Genomic DNA, 14403 nt, shown 5'->3' on the forward strand with positions numbered 1-14403 from the left:
TTCTTTTATTTTATTTTTGCCTTGTCTCCTCTCTTACATAAATATTCTAGGTTCTCCTATTCAACGACCAAAACTATGGCATCCATTATGAGTACACAATTCCTTTGGAGCCTGTGCCAGAAGATGAGAGCAGTAAGGCGAGTGAGCCGTTGTTCATGTGGACACACTCAGGTTGGGAAGACTGCAGTGCAGCATGTGGCGGAGGTACTGTATTCACACTGGTTTTCACATTGACACATTGGGCCTGCCTTTGCACCGTTAACTTTAGTGTTAGTCAGTTCGAGTTTACTATGTCAGCACATTTAAGGAACTTGGGTCAGCATATTAAACCATATTCTACATAGCTTAGTCAGATTCCTCTGCTCTGACACACTGTATGTGTGGGCCATTAATATAACTTAAGAAAAGTTCTGGATTGTGAAACAGTAATTATAATAGGTTATGAGAAATATATTTGCTCATATTATAGGCTTATATATGCTGTAGTTTTATTGTTGTCACATGCACGGAGTAGAGTGAAATTTTTATTTGCATGTGCTAATCGACACACAATATGTCACCACTCTTCGCCAACCATAATTATTGAGTATAACTACCTTACCTCAAAACATCTGTGTGCTATTCTCCATATTTACTCACCCCACCATCAATGTGGCTTACTTAAACATTGAATGCTTAGGTGAGCCAGTGCATCAAGTTGCTTTGATTTGTTTCAGGCCTTTTAACAATGAACTCATGTCACATGGATGGCAAAGTTTTATTATACACACACACAGGTGTAACTGGGACATGGTGCAAGTCAAATTCCGGGCTAATACTAAAAGTGCCAGAGAGCTGGCTGAATCATGGCTTTCAAATGAGAACTCCATTAACAGACATTTGGACATGAACCTAGCATTGGCAGGCTTAAAAAGAAGAACACCTAAATAACAAAAGAGACTTTATGACAAACACCATCTGAATCGCACCTTATTGATCCTCCCACTTGCACCCCCCCCACCCCCCCCCATTTGCTATACATTGCATTTGATTCCTGTATGTCTAATCATTTACCTCTGATGATTACATCTTGTAGGCTGTCAAAAGCTTAGGAATAAAAAACTATTTCAAGATATGTGATTCATGTTCTCCCTTTGTGGATTACTAGCTACAGATATGCAAACTGTATCACAGACCTTCGCTTCCACATTTAGATATTTACTGTATATTTTTATAAGTCTCCTCGCCAGATCAACAGCTTTCTGCTGTGTTTGTGGGATCCAACTTAAAATTTATTGAAGAACATTAGCTTGGTTATGGAATTCAGGACCTAGAATATGACTTTGGAATTTCAACTTATATTGATTGGGTTAGAAAATTTGTATTGCATAAAAGAAATTACCAGTATGGTGGTCATTTTTCAGTGTAAGTCAGGGAGCACAAAGTGTCCTAGTGTGCTGGTAATTGCAGACAAGAGAAAACAAAATCTGGAAATTGTAATGAGGCAAACAATACATGAGGAAAAACTATTGAAAAGGTGATCAGCAAGGAACACTGGAAACAACAGATGTCCAAATTTGTCTGACATTACTGATTATGGTTGTGACTGTGCCCCATGAATGACACCCCATCCAATGCTGGTTTCTTCCTTATGAGTAACAAGGGGGCTTCGCCCCCTGCTCGCTTCGCTCGTTTGGCCAGGCGTTTTTAACCCGTGCCCGCTGGGCAGCCGTAGTTTCTGACGCGCGTTGTAGGAGCTTGCGTTGTTTTGAACCCGTGCTTGCCCTGCTTCTGCGGTTTGAGACACGCGTTGTATGCATATATCTGTCAGTCGAGCTCGTTCGGTTTGAACCCGTGCCTGCTTTGCCTGCGCAGTTTCAGACGGTGGGTCGCGTTCGGCGTTTTGTACGATCCCAAGCAGCACATTATTCCTAACTTAACTCCGCAGTAGTGCCACGCACAATATGACGGTGACGCCTGCGCCTTCACTACGCATTAGTGCCACTCACAAAATGGCCTGCGCCTTCCATATTATGTCGGGTTTTACCATGCTGTGTAGGCGCCTTTGCATTTCGTACTTTCCCGCGCCTTCCGACGCGTGATGTAGGCGCCTGCACCTTCCGGGTCTGCCTCCACTGTGTGGTGTGGATGTTTAACTGTCGTTGTTTCTGCCTTTATATTCTGTATCTTGCTGTGCATGTGTTTCGTGCGTAGGGTTTTTTGAAGCTGTTGCATTCCAGTTTTCATCATCTGTAACCCGCTCTCCATGTGTTTGGCCCCGTTCTTTAACCTCTTTATGACGTTTTACTTTGTTTCCTACTCTGTCTTTTATTTCTGACCTCGCTTTATCCTGCTTGCAGCATGTCAGACAGTTTGTAGTCTCTCCCGTTTTGCTCTGGGTCGGGGGGGCTTTGTGTGGCACCTGCGCACGTTCGTAGTCTCTCCAGTTTCACTCTGGGGAGTGGGGTTGCATTTTAAGTTTCATTATAATTTTATGGGTGAACACATCAGTTGTCCAACTTCTTAGCTGTGCTTTTGGAAACTGGCAGCCTATGTTCTAATAAAAGTTTCACTTTCTCCTTTTCAGGGGAGCGAAAAACCATTGTGTCGTGCACTAAAGCAACTAGTTTGGTGGATGAAAAGAAGTGCCAGCATCTGACCAAGCCGAAGCCACAAGTGCGAAAATGCAATGAGCAACCATGCCAAACCAGGTATGATATGAGTACTGCAATGCACACAAGTGTAACACACAGGTGGTTAGTCCCTGCTTGTGATCTTCATACCTCATGCATAAGTATCAGTGGCCTCCCATCAGTGCACATCAAATAAAAGCCAGCTCTCTCCATGGAATGGAAATTTGGCCAGTCAATCGATGCATAGCTCCATTTCTCCTTTGCACTCATTCCTTTTCTGTATCTACTCATTTCTATTGAAGACCTGGTAATGCTGGACTAAGTGTCGGGTGAGGACATGGGGGTTGTATTTTGAGAAGGACACATGTTCCCTAAAAGTATTTATTTTTTACGCTAGTAAAAATATCTTCACACACACTTGTGGAAGACAAAACACATGTAGAGGGGGACAAAAGCATTTAGCTTGTAATGCTGATTTAACATTGTAAAAGAAGTGGCTGTGAAAATATCACATCAACCTCATCAAACAAGACTCTCTGGTACAACAAGAACAAGGCCAATTTTGTTGTCTTTGGCTCAGGTGTTTGCTCCTCAGCTATATCTGTTGGGTTTCTTTGGAGAAGAGGTCCAGAGGCTACATGGCTCAATGATTTGGAACAAGTACTCAGATGTTCATCCATAAAGGCTCAATAGATAGCTGCAGCAATATTTAGTGCCTTTCCTCTAATATGTTATTCAAATATCATTCATAACATTTCCCTTTAAGTGGCATATCTCCATATACTATATGCTGCTTTTTCCTCACTCTTACCAGAAATTCTGGAAATTTCTAAGGCTGTAGCTGTGATTTTGTTTCCTGGTGTATCTGTGGGTGATTATATTGCAAAAAGGCTTTGTTCTGTAGTTTATATAGTACCAATACAGCAATGCAAGGCAAAATACTTGAATATGCATGTTTAAATGCAAACTACCTCTTTATGTAGTATACAGAAATTTGAACAAAATGTGCATATATTTACATAATCAATTAAATCATACATCAAAGTGATGCACTAATTAATAGTGGCAGTAATAATTATTGATTATATGTACACTACCGGAAACTCAATGGAAAACGCGCCAAATCTTCATATATGGCACATCAATGTTCTGTGAAAAAGAGTTTGAAATTTTCAAAATCTCTGTGCCTTTATTAGGACTGTAATAATAACATTGGGTGCCAATATATTGACAGAGCATTAACACTGTTAAGGTTTACAGGTAAGCCCTCGTTCTGTTCCAGCCTTAGTTTGCTTATCAAAGGAACTTACAGGTCATCATTTTGTCTGATTTTTGAAATGCACAGTCTGCCAGCTTTTGAACAACCAGAGATTTTCATGTAGACGTGCCTCCTTAAGCTGCAATGATTGTTTAATAGGACAATTTATTTGTCAATAAACAATTTTGCCATCAGCTTCATGTTAAACTGGCAGCTTTTCTCCAGTAAGGTAACTGAAATCCTCTTGTTTCAAATGAGCCCTTGCATATTACTCATATGCCTTGCTGCCTGTGACTTGTCTTCCTGTGCATCAAAAAAATCATCATATAAACCTCTTTACAAAGCAAAAACGCTTTACTTATACACTGAGTCCTTTGTTTTAGGTACTGTATTTTGCGTATTCTTTGCGTGTTTCATGTTCCTTACTGGACCTATATAAGCTGCAAGAAAAGCTATCAAACCAGTTTTCTGTGACTCATCCACTGGAATATGAATAAAGTTTGTACAGTCAGACAACTGCAGAAGCGACAAAGAAAGCTTAGACAATCAGTAAATCCTGCGACACATTTCATTGAATCAATCTGGCTGAGCTCATGAGCAAAAGTCGGACCTGGTAGCTCCCAAACAGCTACCCTTTCAAGGCAAGCACCATTTTTAAATTTCATTCCATTTTTCCAATATTATATGGCATATGATTTGTGCCCTTATTGTTGTTTTATGCTATTAAGATGCACTCATACGCTACTTCTTTTGTGACAGTCACTTGTCTCGTTTTCTTGCCTGCTGTCTTAACTTCTTCTCCTCCTTGCTCTTTTGCATTTGTCTTCCGAATCTACTAAGGCCAGAGGTTAGTGCCAGGCTAATGACTAGTGAGAGTCTGGGAGATAAGCAAATTTAAACATTCCATTAGGTGCTCAAGTATAATATACAGGTACTCTTTGTTTCAGCGATCATAATATGTGAAAATCAATCTAGTAAAACTTTTAAAAGCTAAAAAATATAAAAATAAATTGGTTAAAAAAATAAATCTGCATAAGCCTATGGAAATTTTACATCTGATTGTATAACAATAACAATGTTTGTTAAATAATACAAATTATATGCATACAGTATATATGTAGATAAATATATTTCAGTATTTAATTTGATTAAGGGCTATATCTCTCTTGATATATACATACATACTGATTCAAGTGATTGAATATTGTTTTTTGTATCAGTAAGGTGCTGCTGGAGTATGTGAATTTCCCCTTGGGATGAATAAAGTATCTATCTATCTATCTATCTATCTATCTATCTATCTATCTATCTATCTATCTATCTATCTATCTATCTATCTATCTATTTCTTTTTTTCTTACATCATGTAATTGTCCAATGAAAGAGCATAAAACAACAAACTTTGTTTTTAGAGAAGTTCTTATTCTTTATATTTAACTCAACATGGGCTATATTTTATCTTAATGAGCATCAATTTAACAATTAGACGCTTGTGCTCTCACCACCTGCAGCTTATTCTTAAGAGAACGTGACAAGCATCAGACATCTCTGCTTTGGGTTCATTAATTTAAAAGAAAAACAAGAAACTAAACTGTTGTTGTTCAATCTGTTTAAATATTAAATTAGATCATTTTCATCGTACACTTAATCTTTTTATTTCCATGAAAATTTTTTTCTTGGAAACCCTAATACTTAAATGCATCAGCAGTATTGGAACTCAGTCATCTTTGTACCCTTGTATCAATATTGTTATCATTCTGAAAATCTGTATTGGTCAGACGCTATGGGCTGTCTATCTCAAGTATAATATCTGAATGGTTTCTTGTTGCAAGTCAGAATGTCACCAAGTCTTTGAACCTTCTCTTCAAAGCAAGCCACCTGGACATGGCTGGAGAGACAATCCGTGGTCCCAGATAATAAACCTGTTCATTTCACTGTTGTAACACAGACTCTTGTTTGATGATGTTGATGTGTTGTGTTTACAACTATTTGTTTCCAAAACTTACATCAACACTAAAGGTAAAGCTAGGTGGTATTTTTCTCTTAAGTTTCCAGTTTTCTGTCCTTAGCCACCTGTTACGAGGTGTATAGGGCTGTTATTGGTCTAGAATTAGGCTGTGAGATAAAAGAACCGATTGCTTCAAAGAGCATGTGTCCCCTACAAAACATACCCCTCCATTCACTATACAATTCCCCACCTATTTCAGCAAAAAAATATTTATTAGGAGAGCTCCTCCAAAGCGAAATCACAGGTAACCGAGTTAGAAAATGATGGCTCACTTAATCCATCCAACCACTAGAAGGCATATCACATATATCAGTCAAGCCAAACTTGACAGAAAAATATTAAAGGAGACCCTCTAAATTATTCCCTGCACCGTTATTCATTTTCTATATTTGTGTGGAGTTCAGTCAACAAACCACAGTATATTACTTAACTATACTTAAAAGTTAGAAACAGTCCAAATAATCACTTTAGATTGACACAAACTATTGTTTTATCTTTTTGATATATTAGGTAATCCATCCATCCATCCAACCATTATCCAACCCGCTAAAAACAGCACAATGTAAAGCTGGGCTTTTCTTTTTTTGCTAATTGACACAAATAGCACTTAATGTAACATAATTGCAAAGGGAAAATGAAATTAACTCTTTCTTTATCTAAATTACTCTAAATGAATATAATGGCAGATAAATGAGCCAGATACAAATACAAAGAACTGCACAGGCCAAAAAAAAGGAATGATGTCGCTGATCTGCACCAGCGATTACTAAACTTCTCATGAACGTCCACACCTGCAGAAATAGATTAATACAGAAGGCATCTTCATCACTTAATGTCCCTTCCTATTCTACATTTTCTTTGTTCATGTGAATCTTCTTAATTATTAAAGACCAGGCACTCATTAAAAGCTAAATACAGAAATATACGTTTCAATGTACAGCAGACTTTTGTGGCTCATAGTCAATAAAGAAGCTAGAACTTTTTCCCCTACCCACCCCCCGTTTAAGGAGCAGACATGCAGTACTTACTAGCTGAAACTCAGCACAACTCTCAGCCATATAACTTTTCTCAAACACCTCTTAGATTTTTTTTCCCATTTTCATAATATTTTCTTTGGTTCTACAGAAATGAAAGTGGGCTGTCATTTTTACAGCTGAGGAAAAAAAAAAGTGAAAAGATTCTTATGAGTCTTCATTTTTATCTTCAAAAGCAGTTGACTACTCCAGAGGGTCAAATAAAAATCCTATAAAACAGACAATTTACTGTGGATGTGCAGTAGTTCATTTCATCAGATGTTCCTAAGGATCCTACTGATATAAGTAAAGCAAGCCTCTTTGGGCAAAGTGTGGATGTGTGAAAGTCATCTAAACCTTCAGTGTTCGGTGCTCCAGTGTAAAGAATTAATCACCCCATATAGTTAACTGAATCCACTTGACGACATTTCAGGTGGCACTACCTCAAATAAACCTGACACATCTTGACATTCATTATGACTAGTGACGAGCTGAATGATTCTGTTGAAATGTAGTGTTTCACTTAGCAACAAAAAATAAAAAAAATTAGCAAAACCAATGGTGTTTCACCTCCAGCAGAATTTGTGTCATTGACCTAAGAAGAAAGGGGTTTATCTTATGTCTGGAAACAGTTTCATGCATGAATTCTGCATGTGACCATCTGTCATTCTCTAATTAAATTAAGATGTCTATTGAAAAAAAAATCATCACACCTGTTTCCTGTCACGTGTAGACACTTTGTTGAGCCATCAGACATTTATTGTGGATGTACTGGTAAGAGGACTTCCACTTTGCGAGTTATGATGACAGTCTTGATGATCGCAATCCTAAAGATGCTTTGGAGATATAAATTAAATTTGAAGCTCCACGGCACATGAAGCATGTAAGTCTTCGTTTTTTTTTTTTTTCTCCAAAGGTGGTTGACTACCCCAGTGGGTCAAATATTAATCCTATCAAACAATGTACTTAAGGTATGCAGTAGTTCATTTCTTTAGATGTTCCTACTGATATTCGTAAAGAAAACTTCAGTGGCAAAGAGTGGATATGCAAAAGTCATCTAAACATTGAGTGTTCAGTGCTCCAGTGTGAAGAACTTATCACTCCCTACAGTAGTTAACTGAAAGCAGGAATATGCAGGAATCAAGAAACAGAAAAGGACAGGTGCTAGGTAGGTTGATAGATAAACATAATCTGATTTGCAACCTCAAAACCTGATCAACTTGTCATCACTGAAAAACACATACATTTTTGTTTATATCTTTAAATTGTGCCGGCGAAAGAGGAATTGTGGTGATACTGTAAGCCCATTAATGCCTTTATGCTAGGAAGCAGAAATTTACATTTTTGTCTCTGTCCAGGCCCAAGCTTGTATTAAATAGAACAAGACAGAACTTGAAACAAGCATTTCATCCTAGAAAAGCCATAAATGTTGCTGAGATGAACAAAACATGGGTGCAGTTACTGTATATACAAAATTACAAGGGTAAATCAAAAAGTAAAGGCAATTTGAACATTTCAGCAGGTTTTCAATCCCTCTGGCCAAAGTCATCTCACAATGGCACAATGTTCAGCATTGGTGAAATCCCACAGCAGAGTATCCAAGTTCATGTCCATGTTGGCTTAAACTAGACTATCAGCAGAACACTGCACTGTGCATCTTCAGTCTACCCATAAGCCACTGCAAACATGCTGTATTGTGTCAGCTTCTGTCCATTGCGGTTATCGCATCATTTTTAAATTGCCTTTATTTTTTGGTTTAACCTCATACTGGGGCAGAATGTACAAGTGTGATCAATATTGAAACAACTGATATTGGTAAACTAACTCTTAACTCAGTTTTAGAAGAAAAAATTTGGGGATGGGGATTATTATGCTCCAGATGTTTATAAAAATGTACCAAGCAGTTAAATTTTCTTCTAAGCTTTCTTTATTCTTCTTTGGACATCAAAGAACAGTTTGATATTATTATTTTGCTTAAATCACAATGTTAATATAGTGTTTAGCCTGATTTGTGCTTTTGCCTAATTTGGAGCTTTGATATGTGAGGAATCTGTTTCTGTTTATTTTTGTTACTGTCTTGTTTTTTTGTTCATACAAAATCTAGTTAGTTGATCATATGACTACAATTGTTATGCTTTTGACATCATAGGAAGTTACAGAATGAATATGGCATCAATTATCTACTGTCTTATCCCAAAATGAATTTAAAATTCTTTATTTTTCTTGGTTTTCAAACAAGTAGGTGACAGCAGTAGAATTTGGGTTCTGATTATGATCTCTTTTCTGTACTTGGCTTTTTCACTCTTTTAGCTTTGGTTACTGATTTCTCATATTTGTTTGCTTTCCATGGTATTCTATCCCCTGTTTATCCTGACCTCGTCTTTTGCTAGTTTAATTATTTGCTGGCTTTGTTGCACTTACAATAATCCTCAGACACCTTTGCATATACTTAACAGTTAAAATTAATTATACTGTATTTTATTATTTTTGTTTATCACCGCACCATTTTGTTTTTCTTATGGGCAGTGACATTTTGTGGGTCTCGTAGTCAGTGCATCACCTGGTTCCTAAGGCTGCGTCACTGGTGCAATGCATTATGCACTGACATCATGGATCTGTTACGCTAGTGATGACTAGCAAAAATATTTTTAAGTAAGATCAGGTGATAAGACGTAGTTAGAAGGAGGTTGTAACTGAGAGAGAAAAGAAATCGTGTCGGAAAAGTAAAGAGAGGCAAAAGTAGAACTCAAAACATAAGCAAAGGGTCAGCACCAAAAAACACGTTGAATAGTTAGTTTTGAGAATGAAGTTGTTTGACAAAAAGGGCTTTGCATCCGCAAACGCAGGTGTGGAAATCCTCAAAAAAATGACAATTTAACCCATTGCATCGGGAGGTTACAGCCTTCCACGAGTTGCCCATAATAACATGAGCCTCTATCCTAATGACAGAGAAACAAATACAAAATCAAAATGGCAGCAAGATGGCACTGAATAATTCACACCACAAAAAGTAAGCCATGATTCAACAAACTAACCCCAGAATTAAAGTTTGTCACCTTGAAAAAACCCTTAAAGCAGTGTAACATTGTGTCATTTAGTACACAAACACCTATAAAAAACTTTGAACAGCTCAATTCCTGATTCCTGGTTCCAGTTCCTTTTGCCTTAATGACTGTAGGTATTCAGAGAGCTTTTGTGTGGATTGCTGTGATGATTTCTGGTTTTGAAAACATTTGCATTTCTCCTTAACTCTGATTTCTAGTTATCCTTAGGACTCTGGCAGCAGTTATTTTGATTGCCTTGTTTTCAGCTTGTTTTTGTGCTTTTGACATTCGTTTTATCTTTCAGTCCATTTTCAAAATTCAAACCTGCTCGGGTTCAGTGGCAGAACAGATTCCATTTTCAGTGAATTGCATCGGCTCCACTTTTCTCCCACCATAGCTTAATACTCAAGAAGCAAACATAACATCAGATTTACTCAACAGTTCTCCTCTTTATGCATACCTGTATTGTGAATTGTTCCTGAGTTTCTGAATTGGAAAATATTAAAAATGAATTAGTGATGACATCCAGAAATTTGAACTCTAGCTGTCTCTCTCCATGTCTGGGGACTGCACAGTTTGTCCACTCTCTGTGCCAGTGCGTGAAGTCACCTTTTTGTGACACACAGGCCTATTGAATTCATGAGGATTATGTCAAAGAACACTTTGTTGGCATATAGTTCCAATACTTGCTCAGAAACTGAAAGCAATGGATGTATGGATGGGTTAGGAAAAAAAGCCTCAAATGTAACAATTGTATCTCTTACAAACACATGTTCACTCTTGCCTTTTAGCCAGTCACAAGTATGGGACTGTCTTGAAGATACACTCACCAATATCTGAAATATTGCTTATTTTCCCTTTATGGCAAAGGATTGCAGGTATTGGACGGCTACTTCTACTGTCCACAGCCTTTCTATGCATTACTACAGTGAATTTGATTTTTTTCTGTTAATGTCAATGTATAGTCCCACAAGACTCAAAGATTTTAAAAGCAGGCAGTGCATGGAATTCTACATTTGTACAGTAGGTCACAGGGTCCTCAAGTTAAGGCATGGTTCTCCCTTGTAAAATTACAATTTGTTTTCAAAGTAAAAGGTGAAATGACAAATTGCTCCTGCAGCATGCTAATGTCATCTGTCCCTTGAACCTCAATCACAATGACACATCTTCAGATGCAAAGATTAGACATTTACAGTATCAGAGTTTTATCTGCCGGTTCAGCACCGTTTTGTTTATCATCACTTTAATTGAAGTGCCACTTGAACTTGCTCTGATTTTTTCAGGTGGATGATGACAGAGTGGACATCATGTTCAAGAACATGTGGAAAGGGATCCCAGAGCAGACAGGTGGCATGCACTCAACAAGTTCGTAATGGGACCCTGGTCCGAGCCAAAGAAAGGGACTGCCTGTCTCCCAAACCTGCTTCTACTCAGCGTTGTGAAGGCCAGGACTGTGTAACAGTATGGGAAGCTGGCGTGTGGTCTGAGGTACACTATAAATGTGAGATTTTCACTAGAAGCTTTATTAGAGACTGATATTCCTTACAACACCTTCACTTTCATGGAATATGTGATTTACATTTGCATGTTTTCTTTTGCCATTCAGGTTAGCTATTGCACCATTCTGCTGAATGTTGTTCTGTTTATTCATTGTTTTTGTGAGTAACTTCAGCCTTAAATAGGTTCTTCCTTAACATCATCCTTAAGGAGCATAAATTAATCAATCATCAAGTCTTATTTGATTCTGATAGAAGTTTGAGAATACTGCTGAGGAGAAATGTCACCATGGCCATCTCATGTCTATTGTATTCATTAATATAGCCCAGTGTTGCCCAACCTTTTTTCTGTGGTGGCACACTTTTTGTAACCAAAGCCATCCCAAGACACACCATTATTTTACTGACCACACACACATTATATCTCATACACATGCTCAACTCTCCGAGGAGGTGGGACTGCTGAAGAAGCTGGTATAAAAGCAGCTTGGTGTTCATAGACACAGCACTTAGTGAGCACTTTGGTGGCATCTCCCAGCAGCTTTGTTCCTTTGCCCGCCCCCATTTGTCTTAGAGGCAACTCATATGCCCACTATTCATTGTGCATAGTGATCGCGGAGGTCTTTTTATGCCAACTTCGGAAGGTAGTCCTGTCCTTCTCAGACAGGTCTCAAACACCTGTGGAGCTCTTCCATCTCAGTTCAGGCCCATGCTCTCGCCGTGTGCCACTGTGCTGCCGCACAATGGTTAAAAAACATAGTCTGCTGTCTTACTACATTTTTGAACAAAGCAATCAGGAGCATATAACTGTGTAACTAATATAGGATGGTCCAGATCTAATTATGCAATTTTCATATGCTATAACTTATTAAGTTTATTACATAGAGAATTCACAGCATCTGCCCTGCACATAGAGATTTCACTTAAAATTCTTTTTTTCGCCGATAGATGGCAGCACCTGCCCTGCATTCCAAAATGGCGGGGAGACGGTTGTCAGTCGAACAGTTGCATAATTAGATCTGGACCACCCTGGTAGAACTGCTGGCCTAATCTGATAGTTTTGGCAATAGAAATATGTAACCATCTTCTATGACTTCACACCCCTTTTATTGGATTTGCTCTCATGTTAGTGTGTATGGTCATCCATGAAGTGCACAGCGCCAGGGTGGGGTGTGCTGTTCGTTGTCCAGCCTCTGAGGACACATCTTGTACTCTTTTGCCTAATAATCATACTGAGAAGTAAGATTGTATTTTAAACAGCTTTATTTCAAGTGAGAAGACTGCCAGATGAGCCCCACAGAATGTCACTGGTAGGTTTCAGTGTTAGTGTTTTGGTATGCTTTAAAGACATTTCAGTGTAATTCTGGCAATAAGGACATAAAATATACAATGACTGGCGTTCCTTACTAATGCAACTGTTAACATGTTAAACAAGATGTGTCTAATTACTAAGTCATATATGGCCATGTAATATATAGACTGTTAGAACTTATAAGTGAAGATTTCATTAATATAAGCAGGTCATATTGGTGCTTGCACCAGAGACACCTACAAATTTGCTGTTTCTTGAGGCCACCTCAGTGTCAACATGGGTGGCAGGACCTATTTCTGTCAGTGTCATTCTTTAGTGCTGTGGTTGTTCTCTTTCAGTGTTCAACAAAATGTGGCAAAGGGGCTCGGCAACGCACTATAAGGTGCACCAACCCTCGCAAGAAGTGTGACCTGTCAACACGCCCCCGGGAGGTGGAAGACTGTGAAGATTATTCCAAGTGTTACATCTGGCGATCCGGTGACTGGTCTAAGGTACCCTTATTTTTATTGCTTATCCTTTCTGGCTCTTTGTGTTTAGCTAGGTGGGCTCTGTCTTCTAGTATAGAATGCCTAATGTTTATTTATTATTATTTTGACTAAGATGTCGAGTCCCAAGTGGTCCTTCCTCTGAGTGCAAAATTGCTTTGCCGCCTTTTTTTTTTTTTTGAAAGCTTTCAGCGAGTACAATAAGCTTTTCAGCTACTTGCATTTAAGTATAATCAAGCTCCATTAGTCACTGACCAAACAACAAGAAACTTACAGACCACCTGCCTACATCAACAAGAAGCAGGCAGTTAGCAAATGCAGTGGTGTCCTATGCTGCCTGAAAATAGATGATCTTGTCTCCCTGTGTCTCCTGTAAATGTTAAGAAAGTACAGAAGTAGAACAGTGGAAATTGGGGATAAATAGTGACCATCAGGAGATCATCATGGCGAACCCCCTTCAGATGCACCCCTTACATACCTGCTGTTGTGTTACACTTTTCTTGTCACACTTCATGGTGTCATTACATTTGCCACTCATCCTGTGTCTAATGCAGTCTGCTTGATTGGACTTTCACTCTGCATACCGAGACCACACTGTGTAGCCACCCCGGCAGGTCCTAGCAGGTGTAGACCTGCAGCCACACTTTATACACATTCCACTCGTGCAGAGATCTACATGGTGCTTTACGGGATTAAACTGTCCTCTTCAGCAATTTGAGTGGCACGTAGGGGTCTTCCCTAAATCAACAGGAGGTCTGTCTTTCATATCTGCTGAGGGGGGTTTGACCTCTGGTTGACCCCACTGTTTGAAGAATATCTATTTCTTGATTTACTTCTGGAGCCACAGGTGTTTTTTGGATTGTCTGACTTTGTAGTCTGTTGTTTGGTCAAAGAAGTTCCACTGCCTACGTTATGAAAGACTGCAGGCACTGTGTGGTCTTGGGGCCAAGAAGCCATCTGGCTACCCCTGGAAGGTGCAGGGTCAAAAATTCAGAGCCCACCGCTGAGCATGTAGGCCCGTCCACATGTCTGTTACATATTCTAAATAATACATGCAACTGTGTGGCAACTGCAAAGCTCTTTTCAAAAATACTATGAGTCAGCAGTACGGTGGTTAGCAATGTTGCCCCCTAACTCCAAGATGCAGAATTAGAACCTTAGGCCAGACATTGCTTT

At 38.8% G+C, this 14403-nt stretch overlaps 1 protein-coding gene across 1 annotated transcript in view; it reads left to right on the forward strand.

Moving 5' to 3' along the window:
• LOC114654378 (A disintegrin and metalloproteinase with thrombospondin motifs 19-like) overlaps nt 1-14403 on the forward strand; it is a 221007-nt gene that overhangs the window by 194495 nt on the left and 12109 nt on the right. Inside the window, exons 18-21 of the mRNA XM_028804882.2 lie at nt 51-204; nt 2567-2690; nt 11218-11422; nt 13081-13233. Of these exons, the coding sequence (XP_028660715.1) occupies nt 51-204; nt 2567-2690; nt 11218-11422; nt 13081-13233 (636 nt within the window). The remainder of the gene's footprint in view (nt 1-50; nt 205-2566; nt 2691-11217; nt 11423-13080; nt 13234-14403) is intronic.

The sequence above is a fragment of the Erpetoichthys calabaricus genome, chromosome 7 (assembly GCF_900747795.2).
Source record: "Erpetoichthys calabaricus chromosome 7, fErpCal1.3, whole genome shotgun sequence".
In the NCBI taxonomy this organism is placed as follows: Eukaryota; Metazoa; Chordata; class Cladistia; order Polypteriformes; family Polypteridae; genus Erpetoichthys; species Erpetoichthys calabaricus.